Source organism: Theobroma cacao, chromosome 9 (genome assembly GCF_000208745.1).
Source record: "Theobroma cacao cultivar B97-61/B2 chromosome 9, Criollo_cocoa_genome_V2, whole genome shotgun sequence".
In the NCBI taxonomy this organism is placed as follows: Eukaryota; Viridiplantae; Streptophyta; class Magnoliopsida; order Malvales; family Malvaceae; genus Theobroma; species Theobroma cacao.
In genome coordinates, this window is record NC_030858.1 from 36,114,421 (window position 1) to 36,129,206 (window position 14,786).

Here is a 14,786-nt window from a genome sequence, read left to right on the forward strand (position 1 = left end):
AAAAAGGATGAAAAGTTTTCAATAAATAAAGAGGCCAAAAGTTCATAAAGTCATTGATCCAATAACAAGCAAGATGGGTGATGGACTTTTGCTTAGCTTTTTTATTGGCTTTTTGTTTCTTGGCCAAAAAGAAAGTTTAATATATTCAATAATACACAGGTTAATGGCCAAGGTAAGAATGTAGTTTTCCGACTTGCTCTAGTTAAGGTAGAGGCTGAGTAAACAGCCGGGGTACGTCCATGCTGCTATCAGGTAATAAGCTAGGTAGAAGATGTAATATATGCAGAGAACTTCTGTCTGCCATCAAGTAAATCAAGGAAGCAATTCACTGAGAGATTTTATCTCTTTGCCAGGTTCAAATTCAAGTCTCATTCATAGCTTGAAAACTCCACTCAAATATCTCCAAATGCTTCATCAGGATTGGAATCCATCTGTCTGTCAAGAAACCATGAGAACACAGCCATTTCAGAGAGTCAAGTGAACACCAAGTTGCTCAAAATTTCTGAATCTACAACAGAAATTAATGATCCATGATGAATTTGTAACGCAACGATTTAATTTGAAATTTCAAAAACACGAGAAAGAAATCAACAAGCAGCAAACATGAGAAACATCAAATTAAGCAACGGTCTTTCTGAAAAACAGGCAAAATTATGTTTTATCACTAACTAATCAAGAGCAACCTGAAACAAAACCACTTAAACTAAGGTCATTGAACCAGTCTAGCTACATCAACTACTACCGTGAATGCAAGGAATGGGGAGAAAAGAAAAGGAAGATGGAAATAGGATAAAATTTGCGATGCAAAAGGTAAATGAAGCAGACAGTTCTGTTCAAAAGAACATATAAAAATATAAATACACATAGAAACAACAGCTAAAAAAAAAAAATAAGCACTACCGCAGAGCTGCATAAAGTTAGAAGCCAATAGCTCAAAGATAGCGCCGAGGCATGTACGAGCTCCCATATACAGAAGAAGAGAGGGTAAACTGCCTAGAAATGCGTCTATTCATCTTGTGAACTAAGTCACAGTCTAGACAATCAACTAGATACTAAATCATAGAGTGACTCTGTATGCAGAAAAGGCATCAATCATAATCAAGTAAAACTAATACAGGAACCTCAAAGCCAAAAAGGATTCCTTTTCTTGTAGATGAGTATGAATACAAAATTATTGCCTCTTAATCCTGTTTAAACCATGTCGTCACATCCATTCCCCATAACAACAAAATAATCTAAACTAAATCGCTTTCCATTCCATTCAAAACTCCAAGCAAGTTCCAGAACCAACAGTTTATATAGCACTGTACATCTCGAAATTACTTTTAACTTCAAAAAACCGTAATTTTCAAGCAAATTAACGCTTTCTAAAATTCAATTTTCAGCAAAAGGAAGTTACTTTGAAAATAAAAATTCAGACTTTTCAACAAAACCCATATACATCTACCAGTCAACCAATCAATGAAGCTAAAAATTCATATTATAAGAACGGTAAAAGAAAGAAAAGAACTGACCTTCGTACAAAAATACAACTAATTTAACTTATCATTGGGAGCCATATGATGGGGATACGACACTACAGAACCATATTTATTCCCACCAGAGCAATCACTCCGCTGGATAATCCCATACGGATTCGCTTCATACCCATTTTGATGATGATGCTGTTGCTGATGGTGATGATGATACCCTGCTTGATGCATCCCCACATGTCCATACATCGGCATCGGCATTGGCATCATTGGTGCCCCATAAGGCATCGGTATAGCCATCCCCATATGCCCATTCCCATTCGCACTACCACCACCACCACTTCCGTCGCCGCCGCCGCCGCCGCTTCCACCCTGATGAAGACTCTGCGGCACCGGCGTTGATGCAAACAGCTGATCGGAAGACGATGGGCCTTCGTTGCTTAACCCTTGCATTCTTCTCAAGTAAAGCCGATATTTTTGCAAATGACTGGCGACGTTCTCGCGGGTCAAGCCTTCGACGTTCATTAACTGCATGATCGTTTTGGGAACCGCGTTTTTGATCCCCAAATGGGCCACCACATCAACGAATCTCTTATGCAGTTGCGGCGTCCACACTAAACGCGGTCGTTTCAACGTCCTCGCCGACGGATCCTCCGAATTCTCCGTCGTCCTAACCGCTGAATCCGCTTCCTCGGCAATATCCATCTTCCTCATCTTCTTCGGGTCTGATCCGGATCCCGAACCCGACCCGTCCCCCACTGGTTCAACTACCATCGGGTCATTGAAAGAACGAAAATTGTTATTATTATTATTATTATTATTATTATTGTTGTTATTGGTAGTGGAGGAGTGGGACCCGGTGGAACGGAGAGAGGAGAGGGTACTGTGAGAAGCGCGGTTGACGTCGAGAGTGGTCCGACGAGGCTCCGGCGAGATGCTGAAAGCGGAGGCGAGTTCCGGTGGGATTAAGGATTGTGATAACGGAGTTAAATCATCGGTGTTAGGTAATCCCATCTCCCATTCGAGAACTCTTTCTTCATCGTCGTCGTCGTCAACGACGGCAGCTGTGGCGGTTGCGGTGGCTGCAGCGGCGGTGACCTCTTCATCCTCTCCGCCATTAGCTTCGTATTCACTCATATTCACTTCTTCCCCCATATAAATTTCTCCTTTTCCGGCCCTCAAATTAGAGATTTTCTTGAAATTCTTATTACGGTTTTTCGGACCGTGTTGTTTGGACCGGGAAGAAGGAGTAAAAATTGAAGAGATTTTTCAGATATTTGCGTGAAAATCGGGGGGCTGTTTGGGAGGAAAGAAAAAATGAAATTCGCTTTTTTAAGGGAAAAAGAAAGGAAAAGGAAGAGAAAAAAAAAAGTGCAATATCTGATTCCAGATCGGTCTAGCGGTACTGCCAACGTGGACGACTTAGCCAGATATTTTTGATCCGCTAAATATCTCTCTCCTTCCTTAACATCAAAATCAGGGCTTCTCCAATTACGTTTTGCCACGTAATCCATTTGTGGGTCGTACGGATGGAACCGGTCGTGCTGGATCGTCGGTGGTGGGGGGATTTTATTACGGAAACGCCCGTGCTCGGATTGGAAGATAGGCGGCCAAGTAAGCAAAGTAGGTGCACTTTTGAGGGTGTTTCGGGGAATGTGGTGGCTAGAATTTTTCTGGACGGTTTTGCGCTTGCCCGTCTTTTTCAAAGCGGACCGACCAATGGGAGAAGAGGATGTTGGTGAACAGCTGGAAGGAGAGACGTGGACAAATTTAGGACTGACAGCGTGGAACGTCTCAACCGTTAGATGGAAAACTGCGCACGATGAATGGGCGGACGATCTTAGGATGGATTTGAGTATAACAAGGTTTACAATAAGATGAGATGCGGATGAGTAAACCCTTGGCTTATCCACTTTCAGACCAATAGTTGTTTATGTTATGTAAGAATATAAAATTGACCCAAAAAGAGCTAAATCTGACGACTAGGGTACTCCGTGCCAAAAGTGGATGCTTACTACATGTTATCTTACATTATTTCCAAGGAATTGCTAAAGAATTCCAAGAAAAAATAATAAATTAAAAAAAAACATTAATCATTTTTTATTTGAAAAATACGTCCACCGTCATTATTTATATCTATTCATTTTCGAACCTAAACTATAAGTGATGACAATTAATATCTTGAAATCGATTGGAGATACCATACTATTTAATCAAAGATTAGGTCATGTTGAAATAAAATTGTAAGGCTACTTGTGATCAAATACCATAAATAGTTTTTAGTTAGGTACCATCAAGACTTAGGTAATGTTTGGTACGAGAGAAGTGAGAGTACATTCTCTACAATATATCCAATTAAATTATATTATAGTGTTTGTTTTGCAACAGATCACTGCAATATAAAATTGCAATGCAATTTCATTACAGTCAAATGATGTAATGTGATTATAGTCTAAAACTAATACAATCACATTACATTGCACTCTATAATATTCTTAAAGACACTTTTACCCTTCAACTTTATTATCTTATTAAAAATATTATGTAACATTATAATTTAAAAAAGAATATATTAAAATAAAATATATAATATAAAAATTAAAATAAAATAAAATAAAATATAAGAAATTAAAATTGATATAATATAGGTAAAAGATATTAAAATAAAATATATAATATAAAATTTTATATTAAAAAATAAAATATATAATATATAATATTATTATAAGAAATAAAAATAACATATATGACATTAAAAAAATATTAAAGAGATGATATTACATAAAAATTAACAATAAAAAATATAAGTATATTAAACTTGTATTTAATAAATAGAGGTAATTTTAAAAATTAACATTACATCCTCAACAAAATACTTATAAATCAAACGATGCAATTTTTTCTTTCCTACATTTTAATCATTATTTTACTTGCATATCAAATACTGTAATATTATTTTCTCTACAATCACATTACTTATAATTACATTATTTATAATCATATTATATTGTAAAGTATGAAATATCACCTTATATCAAAGTGTGTCAACTAACTTAGTTGAAAAAATGGATGGATACCCAAAAGAAAGTCCAAGTGGGCTTGTTACTTGTTAGGATCCAACTGCGGACCAGTCTTGAACTCTGCTGCCCAATTAAGCACAGCCCAAAAATCAAGGAACATGGTGAGCCAAGGTTATGTAAGAAATTTCTCTCTTGGACCATAACTACAACACTGCCATTTATCTGTAACGCTGTGGCAGCTTCTGCCACGAAGGCAGACAGCGAGCTTGGCAGAAGAGACTGGTGGCTGGGCTGTTAACTAGTTGCTCATGAACTATGGCCATCACCGCACCTATGTCTCTACCTAGGCCACCACCTTTCACTTCCATTTTCAAGCCAAGATCTCATCATTCGTCTCGACTGTTGGCTTCTCATCTCACCTTATCAACAACTTTCTCATCAAGGTACGCCATCCATTTTCAGGATCCGGTTGGGAGAAATCATCAGAAAAAGAGCAACACACTTTGGATAACTTTTGCTACTCCTGAAGAGGTTCTGCCTTCCGATGCCACCCCACTTGACAATTCCCAGCAGATAGTGTCCACTACGGGTGATGAGGGCGTGGCAACTGTTATACAAGCTCTTCTCTTTGTTGCCTTTGTTGCTCTAACTATTCTCACTATTGGGGTAACTTCACTTTCTCAAATAATTGCTGCTTTTCTCCCTTTTTTTTATTCCTAAATTCACTTGAAGTTTTGATTTTGAACCGTGGGTTGTTGCTGAATTGGAGTGCTTTTGAATTGGGTTCCAGGTTATATACATAGCAGTGCAAGATTTCTTGGGAAAGAGGGAGAGAGACAAGTTTGAAAAAGAAGAGGCTGCCAAGGAGAAGAATGGAAAGAAGAAGAAGGTGAGAGCCAGCGCTAGGCCAAGGGGATTTGGTCAGAAGATTGATGAAGATGATGATGATGATATTTAGAGCGCAGATTTTTCTTGCAAGCTTTTCATTTTCTTTGTGACTTCAAAACTTTTCTTTTATTTCATGGAAGACTTTGTTGAGGCAAAAGATTTTCTTGTCACGTAATCAACTGAAAACGTTGTCCACTGCTTGTAAACGTAATGACTCTGGTTTCCAATCTAAAAATTGTAGCCTCCACAGCTTTCTGAGGTAATTCTATTGAAGGATTTATATTATATAAGCATCGGGGAATGACAGATCTAATCTTAACATTCCCAAATGATTTCTTAATTCCTTTTTAGAGTCTCGCTTTTTTTTTGAAATTATCAGGAAAACCTCAAATGACTTCCTATTGGCAGTCGAACGCTGAACCACACAAAAGCTGATTGTATGTTCTCGTCATGTGCGTAGTCTCCTTAAGCATTTCCGGAACCAGACAACTACTAGCGCCCCAATTCCACTATGATCAATCTTCTTTCTTGAGCTTGAAATATTTTCACATTGTTTTGCATACTACCGGATATTGCAGTTTGCTTCAAAGGCCAATATTTTTTGCCAACAATCCATCAGTAAACAACTTGTAGAAGCAATGGCAGCAGCTTCTCTACGGAACAGAAGCAAACTGATGTCGTTGCCCCTTCATCCTCAGTCTATAGTCATCAATAGTGGTCATGTCATTGCTTAATGCATCCCTATGGTCTTTTCCACCAACGTCCAATGCTTTTACCGCTACCACTTCTGTGTTTAAACATGACAAAATTGTCCAGGGTGGACCCTCAATGATAGTAGTACTTCAGTGGGAACTTCATATTTCCAAGAAACATGCAAGAAAAACAGGACCAAGTGACCAACCTATACCTGGTAGAATATTCTTTGTGCAATTCACAAAAGCACAAATTTTAAAAAAAATTTCCTCTAAAGATCTTTTGATTTTATATCCAAATGTTACTTTCTACTTCATGGTTTCAAAAACAATGAATGAAGACGGTTAAAATTTCTTAAATTACATAATACTTTTAAGGCTAAACACAAAATTTAACCATCTTTATCACGTACATGATAAAGGGGGTCCTGACCTTTGTCATCTTTGATCATTTGGAAAGAAGGCATCAAATAAACCAACAAGTATTATAAACATAAACAGGTTGATAGCAAAAAGAAAATTACGCATTTAGGGTGGAAAAGAAAAAGAGGAAAAATGCCGTCATTAAGCATACATCGAGGGGGAAAAACTCTGGCCTCACCTAAACATCAACAGCTCTCCACATGCCAACATTTTGTACAGTCGCCTTATCATATAAACTACCTCACCATTTTAAATTTTTACACCCTTAAAAACTTGTATAATCATTTATCTCCTCTGCAGGGGCATCAGTTGTATTCAACAGCTGAACCTCAGCTTTGCTCGATTCTATGTATAAACCTTAAGCTACACAATGTACAGTTTCCAGTACAAGCAACAACTTTATTTCCATTCAGCTCTTACCTGTCTAAAAAGATAGGTAGAACCATAGGCTCTAGATACGGGGATGAAAGGAAGAGGGGAAGCCCACAGAGCTTCTGTTAGCTGTACAAACACATTCTTTCCTACACCAATTAAGCAGGGTGTGGAGACTGAGCAGCAATTCTCCTTTCTGAAAAGAATGCAAATCACATGTTAAAGAGGGTTGCAACATACAGCAGCTGTAAGATGATAACAGGGATCAAATTTAAATCAATAAAAAAGAATGGTTAATTTTGGTACTATAGTTCAACATCCACTAATAGGGGAGCCATATGCATTCCATGACTTCAACAGAGCCATGTGCCTCCTCAGCTCAAACCCTAAGGTTTCATGATAATTACGACTAATTAACAGCACATTCCCAGAGTATCAAATGTCCATGAAAGGGTTTCTAAATACAAAACTGAATGTTTGAGCAAAAAACATTATAAGCAATTAAAATTTAACTCTGTCAATAATTACTTGTCAGAGTTTCAGGATATCTAGTTTCATCAATTTTTTTATCAGCAGGTATCATTATATCAATAGATACGTGGTTATGAGCCAGTTAGTTCACTTTCTAAAAATCACACAATCAAATGTAGAAACAAAATTCAGGGAAACTACAAAAACCTTGCCTAGATAAGTGAACCAATTACTAATGTAGTAGTGAATGCTATACTAAGAAACTCATTTACATAATACATGGACATATATATATATATAAACTAATAAGCAACCATTGATGACAAGGAAGAATCAGTACCCCCAGCAGCAACAAGTTTCTCTACACGTGCAACAATATGCTTTCCATAAGTGTACTTCTTCAATGCATTTAAATGGACCTTAATTCGAGAAAGGATCAGCTCACGTTGCTGGTCATCACAAGTCTCTAGTACTTTCTGTACAACGTAGTTCGCAAACTGATCTTTCATCATTGCCTGTGGTGGACAAACAGCTGTCAGTAGAAATGACATGGATGATATGAAATTCTACAGAGACTAATTCTAGAGACAATTAAACAGAGAGCTAAATCCTGAACACCATGCAATCAATTTTAAAAAGAATATTCTAGACATATTCTTTACGTCATAACATCCTGAGACATCAGTGTAATATGCAGAATTTTAGAGTTTCTTTTAGCTATAGCAGCAGCATTCCTCGCTATACATGAAAGTTGATACCTTGCAACATACACACCCAGATTACAAATATGAATAAAAGTATCATTCTCGCCAACAAGGAAGATCACCATACTCGGCCAAACCAAGCACAAATAAAGGCAGTCATGGTTCATGGCTCTTCTTCAATGATTTACAAACCAGTGAAGTTATTTGGACATTTTCTTTCAAAGACAAGGAATTAAAAGCAGAAAGTATTTCTATTCAAAGTTAAAAGACTCAGAATAAAAAATGGACAAACCTGAAGAGGCTCATTCTCATCGGTAGAACCAAGCATTTCATTCACCAACAATTGACGTTCAGAAGGACCACCAAAAGTTAAGCACTTCTCAACAACATTAGAGGCAAACTTCTGCTGACTCATCTGGACTATCTTTCCAGCTAACTCTTTAATTATAATTGAGCGCTCATGAGGCTTTCCATGCTCCAGTACATGCTGTTAAGTGAATGAAAGAGATCAGTTAATGCTTCGAAAAAGAAATACTATTGAGACATTTAACTAATGACAAAAATAAACACATTTTAAAGATACACTGCGAAAAATAAACAATAAATGCCAAAAAATTTTGGACAGCATATTAATAGAAAATAAAGGCAAAAGAGAAAAGACCCTCAAGCAGATTTGGTTGATTACTTCTGCCCCAACAAATCCTATGCCATACAAACTATAAGCTTCCAGCAAAGAGAGACAACCTGGACAACATAATTGCCATACTGGTCTTGGGCCAACATGCTAACAGATCCTAAAATCTCATCCATGACTTTACTCTGTGTTTTTGGGTCCTTGCAGTGCTCCAGTATTCTCTGCAGTGTTAAAAAAAATTAATACAGACCACACATAGCTCATTCTTAGCATAGAACAGTTTCAAAAGTTCAAAAGTTAAGCAAAAAAACAAGTTCTAAACCTGTATCACTCGGCACCCATATGGATGAGTGGAAAGGGTCACAACTTGGTCAAAAAATGTTGTAACTATAAATTGGATGTTTTCCTCAGGAACACATTCAATACACTTCTGGATGACATGGTTGCCATTCTGATCTCGTACACAGCGCATGACACTACCATCAAGCTCTTGAACCATTTTAATCTTCTGATCCAGATCAACAACTTCTATGGCCTTAAAATGTTAAACAAAGCATACATAATTATCAGAATGCTGGGCAGTATTCTTCGTGTAACCATTCAGAATCTGATCAATTAGCATGAGCACTTTTATGATATCTATATAAAGCAAGATACGGAAATGACAAAATTAAGCTCTATTACATTGATTGAAGCTTACCATAGCACATATTAACAATTAAACATAAACACAGACTTATATGGATTTTAAATGAAATGGAAAGTAAAATCCAACCACAGTAATTTTCAAATTATCAATCATTGTGCTGATCTCATTTAGAGAGAAACTCATAATTGTCAAGAAACTGCAGAATAATTATGAGGAACAGTATGATGAATGAAAAGAATCAACAGGAGAAGTTGTTCAACATGCAACTTGATGATTATGAGTAAATGGAATGGAAGAAGAACAAGAACTAAAGTCTAGCAGAATTGCAACCATATACCAATACCTTTTGGATCACTCGACAACCATACATTTGAAGACTAAGTGTTAGAACATGACCAAAAAGCTTGCCAGCGAGCTCTCTTCTCTGAGCTGGAAGTCCATGCTCAAAAAACTGTACACAGATATAGATTTTATTTGGTAAATATAATAAACCATAAAAATATACAACTAAGCAGATATGCAACAGATTAAGCAGCAGATACCTTTTGAATGACATAATTACCAAACACATCAGTCATCAAAGCAAGAGCTTGAGGCATGATTTCCTCGTAAACCATATTTTTCTCTTCAGTTGTAGCCGTTTCAAGTTTTTGCTGTATAAATCGGCTGCCATACTGATCCGCACTGGTCAAAAAAAAATATTAGCATGACTGTGTGAATAAATAAAACATGATTTTAAGACAAGAGCATACCTGAACTCAACAACATGACCAGCAATTTCTGAAAGTTCAAAGCACTTTGTTTTATTGCTCTTAAACTCTTCAAGTAGCGAGGAGGCAAAGCTTTCATCCATGTTACATCCTGCATCCAAATGCCAGGGTCCGATGACACCCCCAGCTAGATTCCTCATCCCAGAAGGAAAACGCATATTCAGGTCAGTGTGTCTGATAGGACTTCCGGGTCCAACTGGTGAGTTTGGAATAACAGGACTTGCTAAGGGGCTTCCAGGATATGACATACCAGCACCAAAGGTGGGATTTCCATAAAAACCATGAAGATTAGAACTACCAGATTTAGCACCCAATGGAACACCATATTGAGATTTCTGAGGTGATAGCAGAGCTCCAAGATAAGCTTTTTGAAGCTCAAGCAAGTTCATGTATGAATTACCTAGGAAGTTCCTATCCATAGAGGGATCATTAAGAGCTGCAAGCTGTGCTGCAGCATAATCAGATGTCCTCAGATACTGAAGATACATAGGATCAACAAAAGGTGCCTGCAGAGCATTCCCAGCTATTTGGCTTCCAACTCTACCAAGATTATGGGACTCAGATGCAGCATTTGAAATGTTCTGTCCAGAACCCAAACCTCCTCCAAGCACTCTAGAGTCCATTCCAGGGACTGCCATAGGTGATGCAGCAGCAACATTTTCAAACAATGGTGGCAGATTACCAGTTCCAAGTTGGCTAGCCATCATAGAGGCCACAGCAGGGTTTAAAGAGTAACCACTTAACCCATAGTTTGGAAATGATGAATTCATACCATCACCATGCTGATACTGAGCAGGTAAGCTGCCTCCGCCATTGAGAGTGGAAGTAGGTGATCCTTTCATATATGAATTGTTAGAGGGGACAGCAGATTTCTGGAGTTCAGCTTGCCTATCAGCAAGCAAGGATGGGTTTTTCAGGTCTGATCTGCCCCCATTACTCTTAGCTGAAGGCATATGTAAATGGCCAGATTCAGATTTCTTCAAGTATGCCTGCTGCTTGATATGATTCTGACCATCTTGCAGACCAAACAAATAATTCTGGTGATTTTCAACATCTTGTTCAATTTGTGAGGGTAACTGATTATCTTCATCTATGATACCATTTGATGACAGGCTCATGCCTGATAAAGCTGCTACCAGATCTGCAGACTCATTGACACCAGATGTGACACCACCAAAGGTGCTTGGATTATTTATGCTTCTTTTCTCTGAGTTACCAACTCTGCCTCCTCCAATTGGTGTCAGGCAAGGACTAGGAGCTCTAGCTACAAGTTGGGGATCAGGAGTGGTACTTCTAGACAAGGAAGCACCTACAGCAGCAGCATAAGAGTATGAAGAAGGTGGCCCAATGGAATGGACTGCAGACGAGCCTTGACCACTCGCACTTGACCGTAAAGTATCTCCAGAAGTCAGTTCACGGCGCAAATGAGCCAGCTCAGATTCAGCAGAACCTACATTCTCAAAGTTCTCATCAAAAGCATTACGACTAGCAGGACGAGATGGAATCCTTGTGACAGGAGCGGAGTGTCCCAAGTCATCCTGCAAAAATACTAAATATTAAATAACTGCAACAAAAAAAAAGGGCCAAGTTCTAGAAGTTTTTGATATATGAACAAGAATAACTAAGTGTGATGGTTACATAGAAAGTTAAGGAAAGAGCAAAAATATGAAAATTTAAATGAGAAAGAATTTTGAAACCTATGATATACTGTAAACAGCCTAGCTATTTATGAAGCAGAACACAAATTCATCACAAATAGGCCCAATAAGCTTTACACATAGTACTATCAATACCTTGGGAATCACAAGAATGGTAATTAATTGTATCGGTCATACATATAATCATTTTGTGAGTAGACACAAAGTGCAATCTCGAGACAACTAAAAGATGAAAGCTAACCATAGGCTTCCAAAGAAATGACCCATGAAACTATAAGAGCAGTCACATTGAGTACTATAAAGCCTAAACAATTGAAATTTAAACATGTGTAAAGAAGGCATGCTAATGAGAATGCAACTGCCTCTGTTGCAGGCCTTAGAGAGTACACAAAAGTAAAAGGGATGCAGTTATTATGGTTTCTGCGACCCAATTTACATGCTTATAGAATTGGCTTGACTGACTGATTACTTTCCTTCTCTATTCTTGTTCAAGCAGAAGACAAACTATCATTAATTAAACATGCCTTGAAGTCAATTACAACCAAATCACATTTCCAATGAAATTAATCAAGCCCACAATCGCTTAAATGGGCATATCAGTTATCAAAAAAATAAACAACCTAAATTTCAACAGCATTTAAAATTAGTGAAATGGTAGTAAGGCTACAAACTGTCTGACTCAGAGACATGTGGCAAACTGCTAGATTTTTTACCAGTAACAGAATTTTCTTTGAGCATATGCCATTTATTACACGCCAAAGACAAGCCAGAAAACTGCATTTGTAACTCTCCAAGACAAGCGTCACTAAGTAGAATATCAATCCAATGACCGCATGTACCAAAGGATATGCAACATGCTACATGTCAAAACATATAATGATGAGATAAAAGCCTCTACAAATAATCCATATTGCGAGAATCCTTGGATAAGCAAACTGTTATCACCAAGCAACAAGTGGCAGATACTGTACAAAATCAAAAACCTCAGAACAAGTGGAATTGATGACCAAACGTTAAAGTACAGTTGGTGATCACCTGAAAAATTTCAGCGAGGCTTTTTTGTTTGCTCCCAAGTCCTATACCAGACAAACCAATCAGTCCATCACCACCCCAGTCCGCTGAGCTATGCACTTGCTCTGCCTCTACTTCGTTCTCTTGTTTCCTGGAATCAAACCCTGGTGGCATCGAAAACAATGACCTACTGCCACCATTATCAGCCCTATTCGCTTTCCTCCTATCTCCAATCCCACCTATCACTGAACCCCCTCCCTTCAACCTCTGTGCAAACTTCCAATCCTCCTTGGAAAGCAAAGGAGGTGGGAGCCTCGGGTTGAGATTCACATTCGAGTAATAGTAAGAATGATAAGCTGGATCAGACCTAAGCTCTTCCTCAGATGCAAACCCATTTCCATTTTTAGCTCCAGCAAAAGCTGAAAAGGCGATAGCCCCACTACCGCCACCAGCACCGGTAGCAGCAGCAGCAGCTCCACCCCCAAACAACCCGCCAACAGCACTCAGTGAACCCTCCACGGTAGGAGGTGCAGAGCCACTTCTATACAAGTTTAGCTCCCGTTCGAGATCATCGGCGTCTTGCCTACTACGCTGCTCACGAAGCAATAACCCTATCTCCTTCTCCAAATCATCCCCAAATGATCCTTCACTACTTCCTATCATTGGTCTCCTACCCAATTCAGATAGCATTCTTTAAAACCCTAATTGATCATTACCCTCTATCAAAACTCCCAAAAATGATCACTAACCAAAACCAATAATAAGACTCTAAACCCAAAACTAACGCCAAAAAAACCAAAACTTTTCTACACTAATACACCTAAAAAACATATTCACAAACTTCAAGATGCTAACTTTAAGCTACCAAATGAGTCAAAGATCAAAACTTTAATCACCCTGAGCTCATAAACAGCAAAAACCCATCTCCCCAAGCTTATCAAAACTAAGAAAACAAAATAAAACGATACCCAAATTTATATATTCTTCAAATTTTGATATCATAAAATTAGCCAACAAAAACCAGAAAAGAGCACCATGTTTTCCAAGTAAAACCAGCAACAAAAACAAAATAAAAAAATAGAGCTAAAAATTAAGAAAGAATAGCTCGGAAAGGAGAAAACTTTAATTTTTGAAGCTGAGATCAAAGAAGAGAGTGAAAAGAAGTTTAGCGATATATAGAGAGAGAGTTGACGGCTGAGATCAAATCCGGCGGCGATTTTTTCTTACAAGAACCCTTTTAGGGTTTTGTTACAATTCAGGGAGGCTGGGATTAAATACAGTGAGTGAGTTAAAAAAAATCTTTTTTTTTTCATTTTTCTTTTGCTTTGGGTTTTCTTTTTTTTTAATTTTATTTTTGTGGGGAATTAATGAGATTATTGAATTTATTTCCTAAAAATCAGGGGTAATTGACCAAGTGATAACCGACTGATGTACTGAAAAGAAAAGAAAATTTGTTTTGGCAAAAGATAATGATGTTTGTTCACCTCGTGTTCCAGAAACAGGAATCTGTGACTGACACGTCGTCACATTAGATTCGCTGCTGCCTTAAGGCTTTCCCTCTGTAAAACGCCCCAAGTACGGGTAGTAAATCTAGTTAAATATCTGAACTACCCTTTTGGTCTCATTAGATTTTTGACCCCCCACCCTGGGCCTTGCCCCTGGATCTTCTACCAATTCTTGCCTACTTAAGGAAATCTTTCTAGTTCAACCACTTCTTCAGAGTTCAGTTCCACTTCTTCTCTTTTTGTTTGTTCCAACTCCATTCCCCCATTCCCCTTTGATTGACTTTCAACTCTTTCAAGTCCATTTCAATTGACAAAATCATACTTTGAAAAATTAGCAGAAAAAACTTACCAGGAGAGAGAGCTTATCTAATACTGAAGTGTTTGAAGATCTTTTCCATGATCCCAGGTAACATTTTGGTGAACCCTATGCATAATCAGCCCCTACTATTTTTACCATATTGAGAATTAAAACAAGCTGTTGTGTTTGTTCTATTCTTGCATGTTTCTGGCTGGCTTG

At 37.9% G+C, this 14,786-nt stretch overlaps 3 protein-coding genes across 5 annotated transcripts; 1 reads left to right on the forward strand and 2 right to left on the reverse strand.

The window, feature by feature from the left end:
- On the reverse strand, positions 2-3,455 carry LOC18590647 (transcription factor LUX). 3 transcript variants are annotated; one of them, XM_007016290.2, is made up of 2 exons: positions 1,515-3,455; positions 2-431 (listed from the first exon to the last, which is right to left on the reverse strand). In XM_007016290.2, exon 1 carries the CDS (start codon positions 2,625-2,627, stop codon positions 1,533-1,535), a length of 1,095 nt encoding a protein of 364 aa, XP_007016352.2. In that variant the 5' UTR covers positions 2,628-3,455; the 3' UTR covers positions 2-431; positions 1,515-1,532. The 3 variants fall into 3 exon arrangements, with proteins under 3 accessions (XP_007016352.2, XP_017982689.1, XP_017982688.1); XM_018127200.1 differs by having other exon boundaries at positions 2-508; XM_018127199.1 differs by having other exon boundaries at positions 2-435; positions 1,515-3,452.
- On the forward strand, positions 4,631-5,720 carry LOC18590648. The gene is made up of 2 exons (XM_007016291.2): positions 4,631-5,158; positions 5,283-5,720. Exons 1-2 carry the CDS (start codon positions 4,808-4,810, stop codon positions 5,448-5,450), a joined length of 519 nt encoding a protein of 172 aa, XP_007016353.2. The 5' UTR covers positions 4,631-4,807; the 3' UTR covers positions 5,451-5,720.
- On the reverse strand, positions 6,539-14,082 carry LOC18590649 (pumilio homolog 2). Its single transcript, XM_007016292.2, has 9 exons — positions 12,789-14,082; positions 10,078-11,633; positions 9,868-10,009; positions 9,669-9,776; positions 8,999-9,211; positions 8,787-8,897; positions 8,335-8,529; positions 7,679-7,853; positions 6,539-7,063 (listed from the first exon to the last, which is right to left on the reverse strand). The coding sequence occupies exons 1-9, from the start codon at positions 13,452-13,454 to the stop codon at positions 7,026-7,028; spliced, it is 3,204 nt and encodes a 1,067-aa protein (XP_007016354.2). The 5' UTR covers positions 13,455-14,082; the 3' UTR covers positions 6,539-7,025.